General features: G+C 39.4%; 1 protein-coding gene across 7 annotated transcripts in view; it reads right to left on the bottom strand.

Moving 5' to 3' along the window:
* Positions 1–18,671, bottom strand: part of LOC102303464 (toll-like receptor 13) — a 26,466-nt gene extending 7,795 nt beyond the window's left edge. The window contains exons 1-3 of one of the 7 annotated variants that reach the window (XM_042224903.1): positions 15,773–18,661; positions 13,457–13,574; positions 6,036–7,504 (exon numbers count right to left, since the gene is read on the bottom strand). In XM_042224903.1, coding sequence (XP_042080837.1) covers positions 7,264–7,504; positions 13,457–13,574; positions 15,773–18,299 — 2,886 coding nt within the window. In that variant the 5' untranslated portion in view covers positions 18,300–18,661 and the 3' untranslated portion in view covers positions 6,036–7,263. Of the gene's footprint in view, positions 1–1,448; positions 1,747–6,035; positions 7,505–13,456; positions 13,575–15,772 lie in introns of those variants that run through there. The other 6 variants (XM_042224906.1, XM_042224905.1, XR_006054883.1 and 3 more) reach the window with 6 other exon arrangements.
* Between the last annotated feature and the right edge of the window lie 1,827 nt (positions 18,672–20,498).

The raw sequence follows: 20,498 nt of genomic DNA, 5'->3' as shown, positions 1-20,498 counted from the left end.
TGTAATGTGACAAAATGTGGGAAAGTTCAAGGGGGCCGAATACTTTTGCAAGCCACTGTATCTTATGATGCAGTGTGCAGTCTTGAGTCACTCCTCAGTTCTTTATATTTAACCAGAAAAATGGAACTAGGTGCACCTAATTATAGAACGTTGATGTTTGGTCACACCACATTTATACTTCAACACAGGCCAAACTCTTTTAGGCAAGCTTTTTTATAACTTATGTAAGTAGCCTTCAGAAACAATTTTGAGGCTCTGGAAAGGCCAGTGCATGACTGTACTGTTCCACTCTGTGTTTTTTTTCTATTCTGCTTTACTGCTTTACTCCACTGGCAGTGGATTTTGGATCACTGTCATGCTGAAAAATGAAATGTTGCAAATAAAATGTTTCTGTATGGTACTACAGGACGGATCAAATTCTTGAGGTACCCAAATCATAACAGAACCTTTACTCTGTTTTACAGATGGCTATAGACACTCATTGTTGTATCTCTCCTGACCTCCTCTGTACATACTGACAATGTGAACCACATTTTTTAAATCTGCAGTCATCATTTCATAAGGCCTGTAGCAACTGATTTTCAGTCCAGTTCTTCAGTTCTTGTTTAATTTGTCAGCCAGTCTCACGCTTTCTCTTCCTCAAGAATTGGTTCTTCACATCAACCCTTTTTTCGGTTTCTTACAGACATGACTTTTAGATACTGTTCATAGGCTGTACATAGTTTTACTAACTTTTTAAAGACATGCTGCACAGCCGGCTGAGATGTGTCAAGTATTCAGCTAGTAGCTCTTTGGGAGTCTGCTTACTGGTGCAAAAATACCATTTGTGCCACTCAAACTGTTTTCCTTGATTCAACTAAAAAAATGGGAACAAACTGTGTTTTTTGGTAACAGCTAGTAACAGAGAACCAATTTAAAATGAGTCCTTTGCTCAGTTGTCTGTTTTGTGCAGACAGAGCTAGGTGCCTTTTTCTTCCTTGAATGAGTCATAGGTCAGTGTTAAGTGAGTTAACCATAAAACAGAAGCAAAAAAAAAAAAGGTTGGGTACAAAGACTGGGAGGAAAATTAGTAAAAAAAAAAGCTGTTAATGTCCAAAGAAGAACATTTAAAGACCTTCAGAAAGCACAAAAAACTGCTGCTCAAGACCATTTAAAAATGAAATTACAAGAAGGTCTTTGTCCTTAAAAGCACCATAATAAAGAAACGAGGCGTGGGTAAGACTTTGTTGCCAATTTTTTGCAAACGATTTTGACAAATATTACTCATTCTGAGACTATTACCAGTCCCTCCTATTTTCATTGCACCTTCCAGTTTTATTAAAAGAGAAATACATTTTACGGCACAAGTAAAATGTATAACAACCCTAGTTGTCATACATTTGTAGTTTAATTCAGATTTGGACCCACACAGAGGCATGAAGAACAAATGAAATCTTAAAAAAACTTACTGAAGTTAAATGAAGATTTGTTGAAAAAAAAGACTGTGGTAGATAATCCAATCCAACATTCAATCCAAGAGGCAAAGTGACCAAGGAATGAGACATGAAGCACGAAGTGCTGAAATGTTGTAGGAAAATAGAAAGGCAGGAGAACAGCTTCGTAAAGAGGGTGGGCTGACAAGTGACAGGGCTATAAATACACAAAGAGCTGAACCAATGGGCTATGAAGGCAAAACAGGAAACACCTTTAAATGTAATCGTTTTAAATAAAGAGGAAAACTATCCCCTCTGTGACTAATCCAGCTACTAAAAGGAAATCTGTTAGTTTTACATCAAGAGCCACATTTATCATGTGCGGTTTCATAATAATAAAAAATCCTAAGCTTGATCAATGAGCACATTAAAACCAGTGAAGTCAGTGTATCCATGTCCTTTAATTCAACTCTGTATACAGGAAGTGGAACTGTGGTCAGGCCCTTTCTCTCAGTCTCCGTCTTTTAGGTGCATATTAAACAAAATACCTGTGTGTGGCAAAAAAGCAGCACTGCGTGATCGAAAAACGTTTTCTACTTACTTAGATAAATGTTATGCTGACATGGAAATGGAGCTTAAAGAGACATTTGAGAGTTTGGAATATATTTCCACGACTGCTGACATTTCGACCAGCCATAACAAAAGTTTTTTCGGAATGACGCCACACTGGATTGATCCTTCTACTTTTGTACGAGGACATGCAGCGCTAGCATGTAAAAGAGTTCGAGGGAGACACACATATGATGTCATCGACAATGAAATCGAGCAAGTACATTCGGCTTATGGTCGGACTGAACTCTAAAGTGACAGCCACTGTGACAGACAACGGGTCCAATTTTATCAAAGCTTTTAGAATGTTCCAAAAATCTGACTCTGATGAGGAATCGGAAGAAGATGAAGGGGTGACATTTACTGATGTTGAGTAGACCCTCTCCACAGAATCTGAAGGACAGTTTTCTCTCCCTCCACACTTAAGATGTGCATCACACACACTGAACTTAATTGTTCATGATGTTGAGAAATGGCTTCAAGCAAATGAGGCAAAATTCATCTACAGAAGTGCAACTTCAAAGTGTTCTGCAATGTGGACAAAAGCAAACCGTTCTTCTGTTGCTTCAGAGTTGGTAGATAATTTTTTCAAGAAAAAACTCATAGTACCTGTTTCAACACGATGGAATTCATTTCACAACACTCTGTCCAGGATCACTGACATTCCCCTCGCTGAAATAAATACTGTCTTCACTGATCGGAAGTATCTGTTCCTAAAGGAGTATTGTATCGTGTTGAAGCCACTCACTGTTGCACTAGACATATTGCAAGGAGAAGAGAACTGCTATTTTGGAATCCTTCTTCCAACTCTGGAGATTCTAATGTCCAGGACACTGGCACTGCAGGACGAGCTTAAGCTGCCAGCATCCCTCCCTGATATCATTGTTAAGGTAATCTATATATAGCCTTACCCTAAAATAAATTTTTGTTTTATTTATCATGCTCTTATGTGAAGTGTCTGATGTATTTTTTTCTCATAGGCGATCAAGGTGCGCTTTTCCTCAATGATGGACAATAAAGAAGCTCTCCTGGCTGCAGTCACTTTGCTTAAATTTAAGTTACGCTGGATCAGAGAAGAAGAGAAAAAAGACATGGTTAGGGCAATGCTTACTACAGAGTGCCGTGGGTTGTCTCTTGAAGACCAACAACCTGCTCAAGATCACAAGAACCCTGCTAACTCCACTGATGACTTTTTTTCATTTGAGGAGGACGACTGTACCTACTCTGCTGAAACAGAGGTGATGGAATATTTGAAATCTGCTGGGTCTGAGCTGGGTGTTCTTAGCCAGGTACAACACAGCCACACCATCAAGCGCACCAGTCGAAAGGCTTTTTAGCCTCGGCAATCTTGTGCTTACATCCAGAAGGAACAGACTGTCAAGTGAACGCTTTGAGAGACTTACATTAATGAGATACAACAACTTTTTCAAAAACAACACAGCTAAGTAGTACAAAAAATGTTTTGGAAAACATGAGTGCATACAGCATGCAGGAAATATGGTGCACATTGGTTTGAGGAAGTTTCAGAGGAATTCTGTTTGTTAACCAAAGTTCAGAGTTAACTTCACTTCGTTGAATCACATGACATGATTACATACATTATGTATGAATATGTTACTCATTGCTTTGAAAATGTAAAATTTTAATGTTTACTGCGTGAAATATGTCATGTATAACATTTCTTAAGTTAAGATTTTTTGTTATTCAGATATGTTGCAGAAAAATATATTTGTTATTCTGGAATTGTGTTTCTTAGTTAAAGAAAGTTACATTCCTTACTAAAAAATGTAATTATTAAAGAATGTTTTGTTTTTATAGAGTGTAATAAAGATGATTCAGGAAGCAAAAAGGCTAAACTATTTCATGTTGACTTGTATTTTTTTTTAAAAATTATTTATTATTTAGAGAGTTTAATTTCTATTGTTTGTCCACTCAAGGTTTATGGGGAAGTATTTAGTTAAATTACTTATTGAGTAATTAAGTTACTTTTCAGATACAGTAATTAGATAAGTATTTTAAATATAATATTGATTAAGTAATTAGTAATAGTAACTAATTACTTTTTTAAAGTAACTTACCCAACACTGCATCTTATGCCATCAGCTTGTCCTAGGTCACGGTTTCCTTCCACATATAGCTTTGCAAAAATTGCATAAAAAGCGCTTGCAGCAACAAAAACATAATATTCCAGAAACACACTTTGCCGATCTGATCAGCTGTTCGTAACACTTCCCACATTGAAAAAGATGTCAGCACGAATGATCGCATGTCTGCCATTCCCTGCCCGAAAACGGAAGTGACATCATTTTCGCAGAAAATGTAGTTTTTTACTTGTAGGCCTTAAAAGCCTATACTGGTGTTTTTATAAGTCATGTTTGACTTTATGCTTTTCTGAATAGTTTCTGGGATGCTTAGAACTCGAATTGCACTGCTGGAAATAGTTTATTTATTTTGATGCACATGCTGTTTTCTTTGCAAATTTGCATCATAGGATTGTTTTTCGTTTTTCCTGCAGTATATAAAAATTGCTCTATCTCAAAATTAAAACTATGAAGACACTCAAAATAAATTTCCTGTTGTTGTAAACTATTTTTTGCAACTTTTTTGTATTTAAAGTTTTAAGGGATAAGCCCCCTAAATTTCTCCAAGTAGAAATATATGTAAAAAAAACAAAAACGATTTTCAATTTTTTTGTAGTTTATTGCACTTTTTTTTGCAATTAATGTAGTTACTATGGACTTAATGCAGACATATTATTATAATATGGGCTATAACAGTTGTATTGATGTATAGCAACTTGAAATGCTCCCAAAAATGGCACTACAACATGTAAAAATATAAAGTAAGCTCTGGCGGACTTGGTTCTATGGTAGGTCTTAAAGGGTTAAAGGATATTTGAAGTTTATTTTAACCTGGTACATTTCTGACTAACATGTCTGTGGAGGGGGTGTGGTCTCTGGCTCCACTGTAGTGGAGGGTGGTATAGCGGGCTCAAGGGGCAGTGCTAGTCTGGCTGGCAGGACAGCTGCTGCCACTCAGTAATCAGGTTCTTCCATCTTTTCAGTGACGCTGGGACATAAGGAGAGAGACAAGTGTGGAGTGCAGAAGCAGCTGGAAAGCTGACTGCCCCGATGTCAAAACGACAAAAGAGAACATTGTTGTGTAAAAAAATCTACTGTCCTTTATGGCTTATGTTAATGCTGTACTTACCACCTCTGATGTAGAAATCCAGGAAAATGGTGCAGTTTTCCAATACACAAATTCTTCATTATGTGGATTCCTTGTCCTTGGATCCTTGTCCAGTATGTTTGAGTTATACAATATGATAGTATCTTCACTAAAGTGAAGATTAAAAGTGGGATTCTGTCATAGCCGCATATATCTGGCAAAAATGGAGACAGCCTGTTCATATGACCTAAAGAACAACAGGCACATTAATGGAGGAATGCACCAGATTGAAATAAGATGGAATTACATTTACAGTTTTGGACAATCTTTCATATCCCTTGTTTGTCCATAAAAACACTAACAGCATGCAGACATTTCATGAGCATTCAGGATTATAACTCTCAAGCTACAAAGTTGCCATTATGTCATTATATTTCATGCTTTTTTAATGGCCGTGTTTGGATATACTATGCCTATACTATTTATTTGATCTGTGCTAGGAATTTTATAAATATTCTTATGTAAGTGCTGAGAAAAAAACTGGCCTGTGAAAAAATTATTTTAAACTAAGTCACAAAGTGACAAATATGCTCCAATTTCTCAGAAAGGGGCCAAATTCTGTGAAACTGTGTGTATTTTTATCTCTAAAGAGGGAACTAAACTAGACGCTGCAGTTTTCTGTTGCTATTTATACATTTTGTGTCATGAAATGTCTGTTGTCCATAATACTATGACAACAATGCAAAAAAAAGAAAATCATGAAGGTGTGATAATGTAATTAATATTGTAAATCGTAAATAATTTCTTATGCAAAACTAGTTAAAACAATTGTTTATATAAAATATTTATTGGACAGCACATGACTTTTACAAAACACTTTCTTAAAAAAATGTCAGCAACACCCGTAGGAAAAAAAAAAAAAGTAAAGCCATATTTGAAAGAAGAAGAAGAGGAAGAAGGTACATCCTTTTTAAGTTCTAATGTTTCTAATATATCAGGACATAACAAAATGTTATGGCCTCAGCTGAACTTATTCCAATGTGTCATTATTTACTTAACAAAACTGAAGCCAAAATGGAGGAGAAGTGTGTTAAAAAGTATACCCCATGATTCAAAAGCTTGTAGAATCAGCTTTAAGAGTAATAGCTTGAGGTAATACATTTCTGTTTGAGTTTATCAGTCTCTCACAATATTGTAGAGTAACTTTTACCGTCTCTTCTCGACAACCTTACAGCCCAGGTCACTGAGGTTTGAAAACAGCATTCACAAAGTCCTGCATTAAAGTTGGATTGCAGTTTAGATCATTGCAATAATTTGCTATAATCTGTTGTAGAGTTGCTGCTGTGCTTGGGATCCTTGTCCGGTTGCTTTAGCTGTTGGACAGATGGCCTCACATTTGACTCTAGAATACTTAGAGTCAAATCTGAGTCCTTACTTACAGGTATACATTATTTTTGCTGTTCCTGTATGTTTATATCATACAATCTTCTAGTATCTTTTTAAAACTAAAGTGAAGATTAAAAGTGTGATTCTGTGATTCATCAAAGACAGAATATCTTTTTATTTGTTGTTTCTTCCATTTTTCTATTTCAAACAAAATGTAAACAGTTTGTGCAGAAACAATAAACACATTAAGATTATGGAAATATCTGAACATGGTAACTCACTATCATGAAATAATTACAAACAAATTTACAATAAAATCATGGCCTGGTAATAGCACACTGAGGCTGACTTTTGACCTTTTTTTCAAGGCACATTAAATGTGCATCCGTTATTATCAGATGTGAAATGGCAGAGCTCAGACACTCAAAAACTTACGATAACTAAGTAACTTGGATTGTATTCAAGCTGGTCAACTGATTTTCAAACACTTCAAGTGACATTCAATTTCTGTTAAACAACAGGAAAACTGATTGGAAAGAAAAAAAAACCCAAAATTGAGCGCTGTGAAAATGTTCAACAAGGTGTATACTTCAAATAAACGTATTGCGCCTTTGGTATTGAAGCAAATGAATCTCAAAAACTATGAATTACACTTGTTGCTAAACAATTACTTTATATTTCCTTTTCATCATGGCATGTTTGACACAGTGAGAAGTAACAACTCCGCTTCTGGATTTTCACTGGTCTCTAGAGCCTGCCGGAGTTTTTCCCAGAACAACTCTGTGTTCTCTGCAGCTCGTGGCCAGCTCAGGTAGGTTTTCTTCTTCAACATCTTCCTCATGCGGTGGTAGGGAGACAGCAGATAGCTGGGAATGTCCTCCAGAAACACCAGGATAAGTATGTCCTTCTGCTCATCAAACAGACGAAAACTAAAGATGGAGAAAAAGAAACTCAAGTGCTTTATGTCTTGAATTCCTGAAGTCATTGTAAGACAAAGACACAAAACTGATTCGAAAGAATAAAATAAAACAAATCATAAGACATTAAGGAGGAGAATAAAAGCTGGAAAAAAAATTTTTTAAGAAGTTTTATGCATGCCAGTTTGAAAGGTTCAGGTTAAATGCCACTAAACAGGTTAATTGCAATACTTGCTTTTTCAAATATTATTCAGTTCTGACTAGCAAGGCAAATGTCTTGGGTAATCCTCAGAGTATGGAGGATTAACTGCAGAGGTAACGTGTCAGCTGTAGATATGACAAAAGACATTCAGGCATGTGCAGCAGTTTGCTGGAGTTTATACTTTTGGTGTAGGATTATTTTCCTTGGAAAAACTGCTGTAGTGGGTAACGTTGAATTGTTGTTAATTTTATCAAGTTCCATATAGTGGTAAAAACTACTATCAATGTTTTTTTTAAATTGAAAGGTAAATAACTAGGTAAAACAATAAGGATTCTAGAAAACCTGCAATCACATAAATGGGGAAGTGAACCGTAATATGTGTCATGTTTAGTGCCGTGGGACAGGCGGGACCCAAACGCAGGACTGACAGACATAGAGGGATGAACTCAAAGAGGCAACTTTTATTGCGCTGAAGCAGAAAACAAACAAAACCTGGAACTCACGAAAACAAAATCTAAACTGGAAGGCAAAGAACTAAAAGACTAGAAAACAGGGAGCTAGCTATTACCAGGGATGTGAAAAAACACAGAAAAAGTCACAGCACATGGGACAACATGACGACAGGCAGAGCAAAACACAGGGCTTAAATACACAAGCGAATAAGGAGGGAATTAGACACAGGAGGAGAGCACATCTGGGAGTAATCAGACATAACCAGACTGGGAGGAAGCAAAACTGAAAAATCTCACATAGCACACGAGACTATCAAAGTACAGGAAACATTCACAAAGATGCGGATTTGACACTGAGGCAACGAGACATGACTGAAGAGACATGGGGAACATGAATACAAGAGTGACTAGACATGAAACGTTGAACACTGGGAAGGCAAAGTAACAGAAACCTAAAGCCAAGGAACTAATATATATATCGCAATAAAGAGAACCAAAATCGTGAAGAACAACAAATCCAAGAATATAACTTCAACTAGAATTACAGTGACAGTATGCCAATTGTTTATTGCTGGCTAACAGTTTCTTCATATGAATTATTGCCTTTCTGTTAATTCATTAGGTGATGAAAACTAATTGTAAATTTCATTTGAAAAAGTTATCAGAACATTTTCTAAACAAATTAGTGTAATTAAAAAAAAAGAAGTTCAGTTTTGAAAAGAATGAGCTCCAAGAAAAAGCTTTTTTAAATATATTATTATATTATGCCATTTTTATTATTACTTATAACTGAGTTGTCACTCAAACCTCTAGATCTGTCCCTTTCTACCCAGCAAAAATGCATCCATCCATCCATCCATCCATCCATCCATCCATCCATTCATTCAATTTCTTTTGCTTATCTGGGGCTGGGTCACAGAGGCAGCAGCCTAAGTAGAGAAGCCCAGACCTCCCTCTTCCCGGCCACCCCCATCAGCTTGTCCAGGGGAATACCAAAGCGTTCTCAGGCCAGCTGAGAGATGTAATCTCTCCAGTGTGTCCTGGGTCTGCCCGGGCCTCCTCCTGGTAGGACATGCCCAGAACACCTCGCCCAGGAGGCATCCTTGTCAGATACCCAAACCATGTCAACTGGCTCCTTTCAATGTGGGGGAACAGCAGCTCTACTCTAAGCTCCTCCCAGATGGCCGAACTGCTCTATCTTTAACGGAGCGGCCAGGCACCCTTCGGAGACAGCTTATTTCCACTGCTTGTATCCAGGGTCTCGTTCTTGTGATCACTACACAAAGCTTGTGACCATAGGTGAGGGTAGGGATGTAGATCAACCGATAAATTGTGAGCTTCGTTTCTATGCTCAGCTTTCTCTTCACCACGATGAACTAGTACAGCGTCCACATCACTGCAGCTGCAGCACCAATCAGTCTGTTGATCTCCCCTCCCTTCTCCCCTCACTCGTAAACAAGACCCCAAGATACTTAAACTCTTCCCCTTGGGGCAGTAACTCATCCCTGACCCAGAGTGGGCACGAAACCTTTTTCCGGCTGAGGACCATGGCCTCAGATTGGAGGTGCTGATTCCCATTAGCACTCAGCTGCGAACTGCTCCAGTGTAAGCTGGAGGCTGTCACCTGATGAAGCCAACAGAACCACATCAGCTGCGAAAAGCAGAGATGAGATTCTGAGACCACCCAAGTGGCAAACTCCCATGCACCCTCAAGCATCCTTGAGGGTGCATGGTAAACAGCTGGTCCAGTTTTCCGCAACCGGGACAAAAACCACATTGTTCTTCCTGTATTCAAGGTTCAAATAAAAAAGGGACTCTTCTTTCCAGTACCATGGTATAGACTTTCCCAGGGAGGCTGAGAAGTGTCCACCTGTAGTTGGAACACACCCTCCAGTTCCCCTTCTTGAAGATGGTAACCACCATCTCAGTTTGCCAATCCAGATTACAAAACCCTGATCTCCATGAAACATTGTCGAGAGCTTTCAGGAGTTCAGGGCAAACTTCATTCACTCCAGCGGCCCTCACTGCCCCAGTGATCTCACCCTCGGAGATAGATAAGTTGTCCTGTTCATCCCATTCCTCTAAGGAAGACGTGTCAGTGGGATTTAGGAGGTCCTTTAAGTATTCCTTCTACTGCCCATCTACTGTCCTCAGTCAAAGTCAGCTGTACTCGACCACACTATACACAGTGCAGGTTGAGCACCGCTTTCAGCTCCTGAGTCACCTGACAGTTTGCCAGATTCTCTTTGAGGCAGTCCAAAAGTCTTTTTCCATGACCTCTATGATCTCCTCCCACACCTGGGTTTTTACTTCAGCCACTACCAGAGCTGTGTTCCGGTTGGCCTGTTGGTACTTATCAGTGGCCTCCGAAGTCCCACAGCCTAACTAAGCCCAATAGGACTCCCTCTTTAGCCTGATGGTTTCCTTTAACTCTGGTGTCAACCATTTGGTTTAGTTGTTACCACCACAACAGGCATCAATCAGCAGTGGAGGTGCTGAACATACAGGGAGTGCAGAATTATTAGGCAAATGAATATTTTGTCCACATCATCCTCTTCATGCATGTTGTCTTACTCCAAGCTGTATAGGCTCGAAAGCCTACTACCAATTAAGCATATTAGGTGATGTGCATCTCTGTAATGAGAAGGGGTGTGGTCTAATGACATCAACACCCTATATCAGGTGTGCATAATTATTAGGCAACGTCCTTTCCTTTGGCAAAATGGGTCAAAAGAAGGACTTGACAGGCTCAGAAAAGTCAAAAATAGTGAGATATCTTGCAGAGGGATGCAGCAGTCTCAAAATTGCAAAGCTTCTGAAGCGTGATCATCGAACAATCAAGCGTTTCATTCAAAATAGTCAACAGGGTCGCAAGAAGCGTGTGGAAAAACCAAGGCGCAAAATAACTGCCCATGAACTGAGAAAAGTCAAGCGTGCAGCTGCCAAGATGCCACTTGCCACCAGTTTGGCCATATTTCAGAGCTGCAACATCACTGGAGTGCCCAAAAGCACAAGGTGTGCAATACTCAGAGACATGGCCAAGGTAAGAAAGGCTGAAAGACGACCACCACTGAACAAGACACACAAGCTGAAACGTCAAGACTGGGCCAAGAAATATCTCAAGACTGGTTTTTCTAAGGTTTTATGGACTGATGAAATGAGAGTGAGTCTTGATGGGCCAGATGGATGGGCCCGTGGCTGGATTGGTAAAGGGCAGAGAGCTCCAGTCCGACTCAGACGCCAGCAAGGTGGAGGTGGAGTACTGGTTTGGGCTGGTATCATCAAAGATGAGCTTGTGGGGCCTTTTCGGGTTGAGGATGGAGTCAAGCTCAACTCCCAGTCCTACTGCCAGTTTCTGGAAGACACCTTCTTCAAGCAGTGGTACAGGAAGAAGTCTGCATCCTTCAAGAAAAACATGATTTTCATGCAGGACAATGCTCCATCACACGCGTCCAAGTACTCCACAGCGTGGCTGGCAAGAAAGGGTATAAAAGAAGAAAAACTAATGACATGGCCTCCTTGTTCACCTGATCTGAACCCCATTGAGAACCTGTGGTCCATCATCAAATGTGAGATTTACAAGGAGGGAAAACAGTACACCTCTCTGAACAGTGTCTGGGAGGCTGTGGTTGCTGCTGCACGCAATGTTGATGGTGAACAGATCAAAACACTGACAGAATCCATGGATGGCAGGCTTTTGAGTGTCCTTGCAAAGAAAGGTGGCTATATTGGTCGCTGATTTGTTTTTGTTTTGTTTTTGAATGTCAGAAATGTATATTTGTGAATGTGGAGATGTTATATTGGTTTCACTGGTAAAAATAAATAATTGAAATGGGTATATATTTGTTTTTTGTTAAGTTGCCTAATAATTATGCACAGTAATAGTCACCTGCACACACAGATATCCCCCTAAAATAGCTAAAACTAAAAACAAACTAAAAACTACTTCCAAAAACATTCAGCTTTGATATTAATGAGTTTTTTGGGTTCATTGAGAACATGGTTGTTGTTCAATAATAAAATTATTCCTCAAAAATACAACTTGCCTAATAATTCTGCACTCCCTGTAGTCCATGAATCCAGTCTCCAAGAAGGTTGGGTACTCTGTTGTTCGGCGCATGACCGCAAATGACAGTCAGGACCCATTCCAAGACCCAGTATACAGGCAGCAAGCTGACAGGGATACTAACATACCCACCCCAGCCTGCCGCCTCTCACCTAGGGAAAGTCCAGAGTGAGACAAAGCCCAGTGTCACTTCAGGAGACTGGTTCTGGAGCCCAAGCCAATGCATTGAGGTGACCCCTGGAAATAAAAAGCCAGTACCTCTAAATCTCACGCACTAGTGCAGACTCCTTCCCCACCAGATAGGTGACATTGCATGTCCCAATCGCTAATCTCGGTAGGTACGGATCAGTCTGCCAGGGACTCCCCCCCCCACACACACACACTTCTTGGAGGGTGTGCCCATGTACCTCTGTTGGGCTGTGGCTAGTCGGGCCCCATGCCCCAGGCCCAGCCTTCAGATGCCCTTGGGTACCCTTCCTGGGTCTTGCTCCAGGGTGGGGCTCCCGTAACCCTATCACGGCAGGGTGAACTATTACCTCGATCTTCTGCTCATAGGGGTTTTTGAATTGTTCTTTGTCTGGTCCCTCACCCAGGACCAATTTGCCATAGAATACCCTACTAGGGGACAAAAGAAGCCCCTGACGACATAGCCCCTGGGATTCCTGGGGCACACGGAGCCCTCCACCATGAGAAGTTAATAATTCGCAGAGGGACAAAATGAGTGTTTTCAATCAAATTAGTTCAAATTCTTCTTACTCCCATGTGCTTTAATGCCAAATGTGTTGTGCCTTCAGAGATGCTCTTCTGCATATCTTGTTTGTAACAAGTGGTTAATTGAGTTACTGTTCAATTCATATGAGCTTAAAGTAGTCTGCTCATTCTCCTCTGACCATCAACAAGGCATTTCTACCCAGAAAACTTTCACTCAATAGATATTTTATCTTTTTAGACCTTTCTCTGCAAACCCCAGAGATGGTTGTGTGGGAAAAATACCAGTAGATCAGCAGTTTCTGAAACACTCAAATAAAAAACCATGCCACTTTCACTCACTTTTCCTCCTGATGCTCAGTTTGAACTTCAGCTTGATCATATCTACATGATTAAATGCTTGACTTGTGATTGGATGATTAGATATTTGTCTTAATTAAGTGTAGTGTATCTACACATGAGTCTAGATACACTACAAAGTCACACTACATACCACTGTATGTACGATACATTGCCTGAAGGAGCCAACAGGTTACCTGGCTGCCTGGATCTCTCTGGAGCACCATTCACTCTCAAGGTATTTGTGACTGATAACACAAATGGTCTTCCGGCTTCCGTAAATGGCATCCGTGATGTTATCTATGATGGGCTTCCCTGAGAAGAGAAAATGTTACACTCAGTGGCTGTCCTCAGTAGGTCATGTAAGTACTGTGGTGACACCCTCCGGAGTACATATGAAAGTATCTTGAGGTATTGTTAGGTCTGCACTCGCTGACTCAGAGACTTATCCCCATGAACAAAGCAAGACACTTAGAGCTCAGACCATTCAACTTGCAAGGGAAGCCGGTCGGATCAGGATCTTGGAACTGAAAGCTCCTCCCCTGATCCCAGCCAACTCCTAAAAACCAGCGTCCCCTCGCAGCCTTTTATTCAGTGACACACAACCATTGTAAAACCCATATGGTACGTCATAAAAGCTAAGGCACTGTGTGTGTGTGCGTGTGTGCACGTGTGTCTCTGTATATGTGACTTCCTGCTGGTCATAAAAGGGTCATCTTCCCTGTACATGGCTTAACTCCTTTAACAGTCCACCATATACAAGCACAGGTGAGCCCATAAATGGCAGGAAGTAAACATTCCTTACTAAATAAGCGAACCAGTACCTTACATGCAATTGTCTGCAGTTAAACACCATAGCTAATAGCATCCCCCACCATCCTAGATGCAGGGGAGGGAAAGAAAAATATCTGAACATGCAGTTCAAAACAACGTTTGCAATTTCAAGCACAACAATGACAACTTTTATCAAAAGTACTCCAACAGGTATCTGCTGTTAGGTAGTCTCACTACCTATCTATCTATCCATACATTTTTTAGTTCACAGAGGCCTATTAGTTAAAGTGAATTTGAATGTATGTATTTGAAATGTGGGAGACGTTGAAGAATCCACACATGCATAGGAAGAACAGGCAATGTAAAGATCTTTTGCATTTGATGTTTTGTTGAGCTGTATGTCCAGATTTTGCTCTTTTGCACCCTCTGGTGGTGAACTATGGAGGGTAGAGTTGTTTGCAGTTTGGGTCTCCACCCAGCCACTTTTTTGCTAGCACACATGGTGTCTGCATGCTGCAGCTTGTGGTTAGCTCCACACATGGAGAAAGTAATGTTCAAAGTTAGAAAAAGAGAAGAAATAAGTGAGAAAAAAGATGGAGAATAAGATAATAAGGCTACAAAGGACTATTTAGTCCCTCCTGGATGTCAGCTAACAAGGTTTGTGTACTTTAAATGTTTTATTTTCTGTTATTAAGGACTTTTGATTGATTGGCACCAAGTACAAGAGTGCATTTTGATGTGATGTTTTTTGTTTTATTGTTTTCGTCCACGACCTGTTCTCATGGGTTGTCAAGACCAGAATAAACCCTTTTTTATAACTCTACATCCTACGTCAATGTTTGAGGGTGCTACAGGAAACCTCCAATGAGACAGGCCCGAGCTAGCGGGTTCAAACCCAGAGCTTTTATACTGTCTGGCATCACTGCTGTAAAGCCACTGACCTTTAATTAACGGTAAATTTTATAATAGCAATTTTTAAAATGTAAATTAAACTGTATGCAACTTAAATAAGGAAGATCTGCTGTCATGCTTCTGCCTGCTGTCCTGGGTGTTGGGTTGCCACCCTGTTTATTGCATCACTACAACTTTCCCACACTGCCACTCTCAATACTGATATCCTTATTGTGCTACCTGATCTTCTTGCTTGCATTCTTTGAACCAGTCAACCACCGCTCTGTGTGGTTTAAACCTATGCTCAACATCAGTCTTCCTTTCAGACTCTGTTCCGTGCAACCCACCTCCTCCCTATCTCGACCTTGCCCAAATCTCTCAGAGGAAAAACACCAGTACCTAGACTCCAGGGGGCCCTGCCCTGAATCCTGTCACTAATGGGATTCTGTTCTTCCATGACAGGTCACTGATGTTTAATCACCAAATACACTGATTAATTTTACTGTATCAATGAATCATATTCATTACTTTCAAATGATCTCCCCTAATTGAACTGACACCGATAAACCTTTGATTGAGGCCATGCAAAGCTACTGTAGTAGTGTCAACAAATTAAAATGTAGTTACTAGGGTGTCTGAATGTGAAAAACAGAAAATAAAAGAAAGAAAATGTTAACTTTGTTGGACGAGTAGGTTGAGGATCACCAAAACAAATGTTCTAGATTTAATTGCTCTATACATAGTTTTTTTAATCTGGAATGAAGTGATGGGCAAAAACAGGCTAACTGAGAGACATTTTCAAGTCAAACAATCACCATTTAACTTTGAATTCAAGCCTGCAGTCTTACCTGGTTCAAAGTCTCGATGGTGTAGGCACAGTCTCCAGCCCTGTTCTCCTTCCAGTTTTGGTAAGAGCTTGTCAATGACCCAAGGCTCATCATGGGTGTTGTAGGAGATAAAGGCGTCGTACTGATGAGGAGTTTTCTTGTTTTTGTGCTTTTTGTCAAAGAACCAAGCTATGAACAGGTAATAGGCATAGACCAGCTGCAATCTCATAAAATGGTAAGTGAAGGACACCACCATCAAGCATAGGATTGCACATGTGGTGCAGAGAAAACAAATAAAGCCCACGTCAACTGAGCAGAAGCGGGTGTCCAAGTCCAACAGCTTCTTACTTTTGAATTCTTGTGGATAGTTGCACGTAAAGTTATATGCATCATAAACCTGAGTTTTGTTGTCATTTATTGCCCACGAGAGAAACCAGCTGTTATCACAGTTGCAGGTGAATCCATTGCCCTGAAGGTCCAGATAAGTCAGAGCTGGTAGGGATTTTATATCTTCTTTGCGGATAACTGAATATAAATTCTGTCTTGCCTGTAGAAACTCCAGCTTTGTGAGGCTGGCATCTTTAAGGAACTCTAGAGAGTAAAGAGCTGTCCTGGATATATAAAGGCTTTTAAGGTTTGGAATTGGGAAGAACAGATCTGGAGGGAGTTCTTTAAGTTCATTTGAAGAAAGTTCAAGTAATTGCAGCTGTGGCGTGTAAACAAAGGTGTCTTTGTCCAGAGACGCAATACGGATATTCCTGGCTTTGAAACTCAAAAGACTGGTCAAACCTTGCAAAAAGTTCCCAGGCAGATAACTATGCAACCTGTGGTGTTGTGAAAAAACAAGCAGTTCCTCTAGATGGGACAGCTGAGAAAATGGAGGATCAGGCAAATTTCTACTTTCATTGTAATTGATGTGATTTTCACTCAAATCAAGTCTTCTTAAATTAATCAGAGGATTGAAAATACCTTTTTGTAGTTTATCTTGTTTAATAGAGTTCCGTTGTAGATAAAGGCAGGTAAGATTTGTCAGTCCTACAAAACTCTTATGATCAACAATTTCTATTTGATTTTGGTGTAATGACAAGTTCAGGAGGGAATGTAAGCCTTTAAATGCATCCCTTTTGATAGCAGTGAGTTTGTTTATATTTAAATACAGGTATCTAAGTTCAGGCAAATGTTCTTTGAAAGCACTGTTCAATTTAGTTATTTGGTTTGTCTGTAATTTTAGAGTTTGTAATCCTTTTAAATCCTTGAAAAGACATGGTTTCAGAGCTGTGATTGAATTCTGATAAAGATAAAGCTTTCTGAGCTTTGTCTGATTGGTGAAATCATGGCAGTCCAGTGTGCTGATGTTATTGGTGCTGAGATCCAGCTCTGAAAGAGTTGGTAGATTCCTTGTTGCAGCTGGAACCAGTGGAAGCCTGTTTTTACTCAGCGTTAAAATCCTTAAGTTTTTAAGGGATCTGAAAGCATCATCATGGATGTATTTTATTTTGTTGTCTGTCAAAACTAACTCAGTTACATTAATACACAACTTAAACAAGTATGCATTAACAAAGCTGAGCTTATTGCTTCGAAGCTGCAGAGTCCTCATTGTTGGGATGGTGCAGGAAATGTTGATCAGTGTGGTCAGGTTATGTGTCATTGCATTCATTCTCAGAATAGTTAATGATGAGTTCACTGACTCTAACAACCTTTCCATGTCCCCAAGACCCAAATGAAGCTCACTAATGTCAAGAGTAGTAACACGACTAAGAAATGTCTTGTTTTGCACGTCCCATATCATCTGTTTCTTTCTGGCTGGGCTCCCAATTTTAAACCAGGTGAGATTTGGAAAAACATCGGCAGTGATCCTGAAGACTGCGAGGGGATTTTTCGACAAATCAAGGTACTGAAGTTCTAATGATTTGTTTGTCAGTTCAAATGACTGAAAAGTGGTTAAATCATTGTTGCTTATTACCAGCTCCCGTAGATGTGGCAGATGTTGCAATATCAATTGAACTTTTGTAATGTGGTGCAGGTTGTTATGAGAAATGTCCAGAAGTTGTAAACTTGTCATGGACTTAAAAGATGTGGATGCCATTTGTTTAATGCGATTTTGATTAATTCTTAGCTCAATGAGGCAACTCAAGCCATCAAAAACATTTTCTCCCAGTGTAACAAGTTTGTTATTATTTAGATTTAATGTCTCAAGAGAACTTAGACTGGCAAACGCACCGCTTTCTATCTGTGAAATGTTGTTGCTATTAAGGTCTAACTTAGTCAAATTTAGTAGATCTTTGAAGTCTGATGCATGTATTGTTGAAATTCTATTAGAAGTTAAATCGAGGCCTGTCACAGTTGAGGGAATATCTTCAGGAACAGCTCTGAGTTTACTCCTGACACATATGGCCGTACTGTAGCTGATTCTGCAAGTCTTCAAAGAAAATCCTTCAACAGGAACAAGGAAACTGATGATGCTCAGCGTCAAGAAAATAATGTCTGGTTTGCAACATTTTGTTCCTCTTTCTAAATTGCTTTGTTCCTCATCCATTCCAAGATCCATTTTAAAATAACAAGCAGGAAAGCTTAATCCAACCAACCAGAAAATGTAATGTACAGTCGTACAGTAACCTTAAATATCACAGATAATCCTGAGAATTAAAAAAAAAAAAATCATACAAATGAATAGTAAACAACACAACAAAATGGAAATACCTCAAAAATCAGATTTTCATGTCTTAGAGGATGTCACTTCTTATTACTTTATGTATGTATACTCAGCATGATTTAGATCAAACTAAAACTAAAGCATCAGGAATAATCTTCATTGTAAATAATGTATTCTTATACTTACGACATCACATTGGTGTAAACAGTCCTTCTGTTCTAAAGGAAATGCTTTCTGTGTCTCGAGACACTTTTCATCTGCATGTCGTATGTGCCCTCTGTCTCTTTTTTGACCAATTGGAAGGAAGTGAAAGGACCTGTGAGAACTGTGACAATCATTGATTCTCCATTCTGAAGGGTCTGGAGGTGGTATAAGAGTTCCAGTGTAATGAGGTAATATGGCTGGCTGTGTTGGTGTACAGAGAAAAAAAAATACAAACTGTGTCATGGAAAGACTTTTGGACCAAAAACTTAACTGTAGTCACGCTGGGATGCTGGGACTTGGGCGTCCATGTCTGGAGACTAACACTTTTACTTTCCCTTGCAGCTTTTAGAAAGACTGAAACAAAAAACAAAAGGCCACATTGAAAGCATATTACCTTTCATTTAAACCTAAATGTAATACAGTCAGAAAGAATAAAAATACAAAGCGGTATTAGTAACTAAATAATGGCATTTCAGATTTTGTGGGAATTTTAGGTGTATTTTTGTACAGATTACTCTAATATAATAATAATAATAAACTTTATTTATAAAGCACACTTAAAAACCAAGGGTATGCCAAGGTGCTTAACAAGTAAAATAGAGTATATGAGGAGGATAATAGAAATAGGACCAAAGCAAGTACTAAATATGGAAGCAGATAACTGTCACTAATACATAGGAAAGCAACAGGTACAGAGCAAACAAGAATTTAAATGAGCATAAAAGTGCATGATATAAAATCATAAAAGAAATATTAACTAGAGGGAAAGGCAAGATTGAATAAGTGGGTTTTTAATCGTGATTTGAACAGTGCAATGGAATCAGATGCGCGGAGGTCGAGAGGAAGGGTGTTCCACAGTACCGGGGCAGCCAGAGCAAACGCACGGTCACCCCGAGACTTCAGTCGAGATCTGGGTTGGGTCAGAAGTAGTTGAGTGGCAGATCTGAGTGTTCTAGCAGGAGTATGTGGTTTGAGAAGTTCACTAAGATAACTTGGCGCTAATTTATTAATAGTTTTGAAAGTAAGAAGTAATATTTTAAATTGAATACGGTACTTTATGGGCAGCCAATGCAGGCTAGCTAGGACAGGGGTAATATGGCAAAATTTCCTGGTACCAGTTAAAAGGCAGGCTGCTGCATACTGTTTGCAGTCTAAGAAGAAGAGAAGAGGGAAGACCATAGTACAAGGAGTTACAATAATCCAACCTGGAGGTCACAAAAGCGTGAATAAGCTTCTCCAGGTCCTCATGCAGAACATAATGCTTAGCCTTAGAGATAAGGCGCAGTTGGTGGAAGCTAGATCTCACTACAGCAGACACTTGCTTATCGAGTCTAATATGGTAAGGTGAAAAGAAGAGATTTAATTAACTTAGTGAGGCTGAAAAAAGACTTGTTTAGCAAAATAAGTTTTGACAGTGAGGCTACAGAAAAGTGGCTACAGCAAAATAATCCAATAAAGTTAATCCAATAAATCCAAAACAAAAGAAAGAACCAAAATCTCCAGGGTGAGAGGCATGAGGGGAGATGGAAGAATGATGAAAAATAGCAGGAAAGCAAACAGGTTTGAGAAGGCCACGCAGTTACTTAACAAAACAATGTACCACACATTCATTTGGTCATAGTGTGTTATCCGTCTATCCAGAGCTGTCCTGACGAGGAATGGCCAGACTCTTGCTCCTGTCATGATCTTGTAGTGAATTATGCGAGTTTTGATTGTGGAAAAAAATATAAGTTATGAAGGCCACTCTTATTTTCACTGTCATATTGTGCTGCCAATGACATCGCAGTATTTTGAGGAACTTAATCCCCCATCCTCAGTCCAGGGTATGGTGCCTACTTAGCACTGTCAGACAGTGGTGTTTTGTATATTTTCACTCTATGAATTCATTGC

Source organism: Haplochromis burtoni, unplaced genomic scaffold (assembly GCF_018398535.1).
Source record: "Haplochromis burtoni strain Fernald_Lab_line unplaced genomic scaffold, NCSU_Asbu1 Contig_155, whole genome shotgun sequence".
Taxonomy (NCBI): domain Eukaryota; kingdom Metazoa; phylum Chordata; class Actinopteri; order Cichliformes; family Cichlidae; genus Haplochromis; species Haplochromis burtoni.
This window is presented reverse-complemented; position numbering and strand designations above follow the sequence as displayed.